Here is a 4,988-nt window from a genome sequence, read left to right on the forward strand (position 1 = left end):
CCTCTAATCCAAACAAAAATTTCAACAGGTATGATTTTGGACCACCCTAGTGTTCCTGTTCAAAAAAAAGTACATTTTAAAAAGTTACTTATTATAGAAAACTGCGAAAAAAATGAGAAAAAAATATTGGCACAACTCAGTTAGCCTTACGTACTAAGGTGTTGTAAAAAAACAATGTTTTTTTAAATCGCGCACCCCCTAATACCTAAACCCTTAAAAAAGGTTTAAATGATGGTTCTCAAATGCTAAGCATTTTCAAAATAATATAAATATTAATTAACGATAATTTCTGAAAAAATAATAAGTGCTTTAGTGTAAATGCAACTTGCAGTATCAAATTCCGACCATAAATAGACTTAATTCAATGAGACGCAATTATTTATATATTATAGTACTTTTAGGAATTGGTATGATATAGAAAAGTGAAAAAAATATTTAAAATTGAACCGTTTTAAAGGATAGTTTTGCACGATTCGAGGTAGTATTTTTGTTTTTATTGTGTCAATTTTTTTTCTGTCGGCGTCTGATATTAAAAGTATGTTTCAAGTCAAATTCGTATTATTTTCGGATAATTAACGGTAATGAATAGTTTGAATCATTTTGAGGTTAAATAACTAAATTTTATGGTGTCCGTGATCAAAACCAGAAACATTAGGTTTTTTTAGAACACCCTAATAAGTGCTTATTCTAAAAAATCATAATAAGAATTCAAGAATGAGCTCATTCTGATGCGCAATTTACTCATAAAATACAAAATCCGCTATTTGTATAAAAGCTTCACATTTAATTCTGCTCCAATTTTGGAATCAAATTGATTAATTGTCATTCATTGTGAGCCAATTTAATGTATTGTAAAGTGAATAAAAAAATGAAAGGCAATTGTAAAATGTAGATAAAATAAATAAATTGAAAATGGACAAAAATTAACTGATGTTTATAAATTAGGATCAGATTTATATGATACTGCAGTGATCAGGAACACCATACTATGCATTAATGCATGACTGGTACTGAAGTGTTTAACCTCGGACGCACCCTGTGAGAAACTGAGTAAATAAGTACTCGGTCACGAAACGATAGTCCACTTCAGTCACCGTTGGCTCCTGACTCACAAGTCAACTTCAGTCACTGCAGTCATTGTACCCAAGGTTGCAGAAAAAAAATTAAGAATCTCATTCTAGATTCGACTTGGAATGTTTTGCTCAAACACTATATCGAGCTTGGAGCGAAAATAATCTCCAATGCAATGGTCCATTCAAATGATAATAAGAGACCCATCCGAGTGACCTGTTTTTTCTGAGATCTTAAGTATTTTTCATAAATATTGACCAATCCTGGAGACGAGTCGAAAAGTTACTGGCATTGTAAGGTCTGAGAGAAGTCGTGAATTTGGTAGTATTATAACAGAGCGAAAAAACAGGTTTATTTCACCAGCCAGACCCTATATGAAAACAAAATATTGGTTTCTCTAAAATAAATTTTTTTCGCTAAGCAATTTTCAAGGAATTTTTAGGCATTTTTAAACTTGAAAATTATAATTTGTGGCATAGCAGAAATAGGATTTTTAGAAGCCTGGCCAATAAAACATTTCGCCCAGCGGGACCCAATGTGGATTTAAAAAAAGTAATTTTAATTGTTTCAATTTACATGAATTTTTATACCCAAAACTAATACCGAATATATTTTTAAAACTGGTTTTTAACCGACTCAAGCTACTAAAATGTATCACCAGTCAGAACAAGATTTAAATTTTTTTAAAATAGGTGATTTGAATAGCCTACATTTATATCAATTCTATTTATTCTATTAATTATTTCTCTCAATTTGATTTCTAATCGGTCTCGATTGTCGTGAAATCAAAAAACGAGTTTCAAAACAAATGTTTGCATGCGATTCTGCACCGGTTTTAGATTTTTGTTGTTGAAAAATTCAGGATTAAAATCTTCAGAGATTACCGATATTTTATTTTCATTTTTTATTCCCTAAAAAATTGTCTCACGCTTGCCGTCACTTTAATTCAATACACAAAGATATAAGAAAGGAAAAAATGTAAAGTTTAAACTTAATTGTTATATACAAATTTTATTATCAAATAATCGGAATTAGGGATTATTTGTTTACATAGTATATTTATAGTTTGATACTGTTTCTCTTCATCGATAAGATGATATGTAGCTAATAAAATTCAAGATATTACCAGTCATATTTTCTGGAGAAAAGCTTACCACCCATCAATACTTGTTTATTTATTTCAAAAATTATATTCCTAAAAATTTTACTCTAATCATTTATAGACAGCACAAATTGTTTTGTTATTTACATTGATTAATATTGTAAACAAAAATAAAATTTTCTTTTTCTTATCCTATTTAAATTATGCTGCTAACGTTTTTTATATAAACTTTAGTAGAATAATAGAATTGATAGTATTTTAAACACTTTATATGAATATTTTCATAGCGGTACTCTTGAATTTTGTTCCTTATTTCAACATAACTCCAATGAGTAGTTTGTCTTTTTGCTGTAGTATGTTTGCCTATAAACGCCTACAAATTACATTGTTTCATAGAATTTGTTTATGAAAGGCACACATTAGCGAATATTAATTAAACCTATTCAGACAACTTTATTAGGAATATAGTTTAACAGTACTAGAAAAAAAGCGATTTCTTTTTGCCTGAATACCCCTAAAATGTACATGTGTCAACATAATTTGCTTATAAGATGAACAGATGTAGTAATAAATAAGAAAATTTCATCAAAATATACTATTGACAGTTTAATTGTTACAAGAATAGGAGAAGAAATGTTTTTCTATCTGTTAACGCCTAAAACTTGAATTTGTTTACATAATTTCTTTTTAAAAGAAATAAATAGAGATGAATAACAAAATTTCATGAACACGTTATTTACTGTATTATAAAAAAAATATAAATAGAGGCCTAATCCCTGATTTTGATTTTTTATTAATTTAATTTATTGATGACAAATAATTTCACAAGTTAAAAATATTTTGTCCTTTTTATACATATGTGCATTGAACCTAAGCAACACAAAGTATAAGAAAAATTTATTCTACGAAATAAAAAATAAATCTAAAAAAGTCGATATTTTTTCGCCATGTGCATTAACATAAAAATCAAATAAAGAAAATTTTTGATAATCTGCGTTCCTTAGCATTTATAGAATTTAATCCTAAATTTAACGGAAAATCTAAAACCAGTGCAGAATTCCGTTCTAAAAGTTGTTTTGAACCGTCATTTTTTTAAATTCTCCAAACTGTGGACCGGTTATAAATCGGGTAAAAATATAAATTTTGTAATTTTATTTAAGTTCTAAATTGAGTTATTTAATTCGTACTACTTTTTAGATGGAAAAATATGTCAGTGGCCCATACAGAGTAAAAATTGAAATTTTAACATTTGTTTTGATGTTAAAACGCGATACAAATTCAAATGGTTAAAATTACAGATTCCTTTTTTTTAAATTTAAATTACTGCCTGCCTTGCGAAATGTTTTAGTATCCTGGACCGTTCAAAATATAAATTTTTTCATTTCTTTTGAGGTCACAAATTGATACAAATTGGGGCGATTAAAAGGAACTACTTGTTCTTCTGAATTTGAATTAAATTCGAATTCTAGTGTTACAAATTCGTACAAATTTCGTCGCAATTTTTTAGAGAAATTAATGTATAGGTTCTTGCTAGCAAAATGGACGAAATAAGCAATATTAAAGTATTTAGGTTTCTTGGTATTATTCTCGGCAATATTCATACTTACATATACTAGACGAAAATATTTATAAAAAAGACCTCACCTGCAACAAAAAGAAATTATCCATATTTAGTAATTAAATCACCTAAAAGTTATTAATACAATGATCAGAATATTTCCTAAATAAGAAGATCCTATATTTTTTATGCTTTCACACTGCCAAAGGAAAATGTTGTAGACTTTTGTCAGTTCCCCAAAAAATAATGATCGCGCGATTTAATTGATTATCTAGAATCAGATAAATTGCAGAAATACTTTCCTGCTATGAACTTTTTTGTTGAATTCTCATTTTCTTCTTCAGAAACTTGAAAGATAACATTCCTTAACCTTAACCTTATTTATTGGATTATTTCTTTAAATATGAGATATTTTGACTTAATCTATGGATTATATCTTAGTGATTTTTTTTATAAATCAATCATTTTTTGTAGTTAGATAAATTTGGGTAAATATAGTGCAATTAAAAGGTGTAGTCACTGATGAATGATGATTCCGATAAGATATAAAATCTTCATTCCTTCGTATGAAATCAAGAAATAAACTGTTATCAAATCGCATTTAGAGTCACAGTCCTTTCATGCTCACGAGATGTGCTAGTCCAGAAGAAAGTTGAAATTCAACATAAATTATTGACAATAAGGTTCACTCATTTATATTCATTATATATGTCATTTGATTTTTTGTTTTAATTATCTAATCTAATTGAATCATTACAGATGAAGTCAAAATGGAATTTCGGAATGTTACTAGTATTACTATCATTGCTATCGCTGCTGGAATCAGAAGAAATAAATGAAAATCTTATTCAAAGTCCAACAGTTTCTTGTGAAGAGTACCAAGTGAATGCATATCGTCTCCCAATAGCCATTAAACCTACATATTACGATCTGACTGTGCTAGTTAATAATGATTTTTCTTTTGGTGGCCTTGTTAAGATTAATGCAACTGTTCAGGAAACAACGGACGAAATTGTTTTACATTATGGAAAAATGAACCTAACGTCTACTTTAATTCTCATTAATAATAAAAAAATAGATTTCAAAAGTTTCGACTATGATCCAGTCACTGAAAAATATACAATGACACTCACAGAAATCTTAGAAAAGGGTACCGAAATTTTAATTGTGGTTGAATACGATGGTGTCATTCAGGACAGCCTTTATGGATTTTATAAAATGTCCTATATTAATGAAAAAGGAGAAAGAAGGTACAAA

At 28.2% G+C, this 4,988-nt stretch overlaps 2 protein-coding genes across 2 annotated transcripts in view; one reads left to right on the plus strand and one right to left on the minus strand.

Moving 5' to 3' along the window:
• Window positions 1-4,988, minus strand: part of LOC117169543 (agrin-like) — an 818,564-nt gene that overhangs the window by 683,295 nt on the left and 130,281 nt on the right. The window lies entirely within an intron of this gene.
• LOC117169544 (aminopeptidase Ey-like) overlaps window positions 4,362-4,988 on the plus strand; it is a 5,162-nt gene continuing 4,535 nt past the window's right edge. Inside the window, exons 1-2 of the mRNA XM_033355965.1 lie at window positions 4,362-4,414; window positions 4,491-4,981. Coding sequence (XP_033211856.1) covers window positions 4,491-4,981 — 491 coding nt within the window. The 5' untranslated portion in view covers window positions 4,362-4,414. The remainder of the gene's footprint in view (window positions 4,415-4,490; window positions 4,982-4,988) is intronic.

The sequence above is a fragment of the Belonocnema kinseyi genome, chromosome 3 (assembly GCF_010883055.1).
Source record: "Belonocnema kinseyi isolate 2016_QV_RU_SX_M_011 chromosome 3, B_treatae_v1, whole genome shotgun sequence".
NCBI classification, from domain to species: Eukaryota; Metazoa; Arthropoda; class Insecta; order Hymenoptera; family Cynipidae; genus Belonocnema; species Belonocnema kinseyi.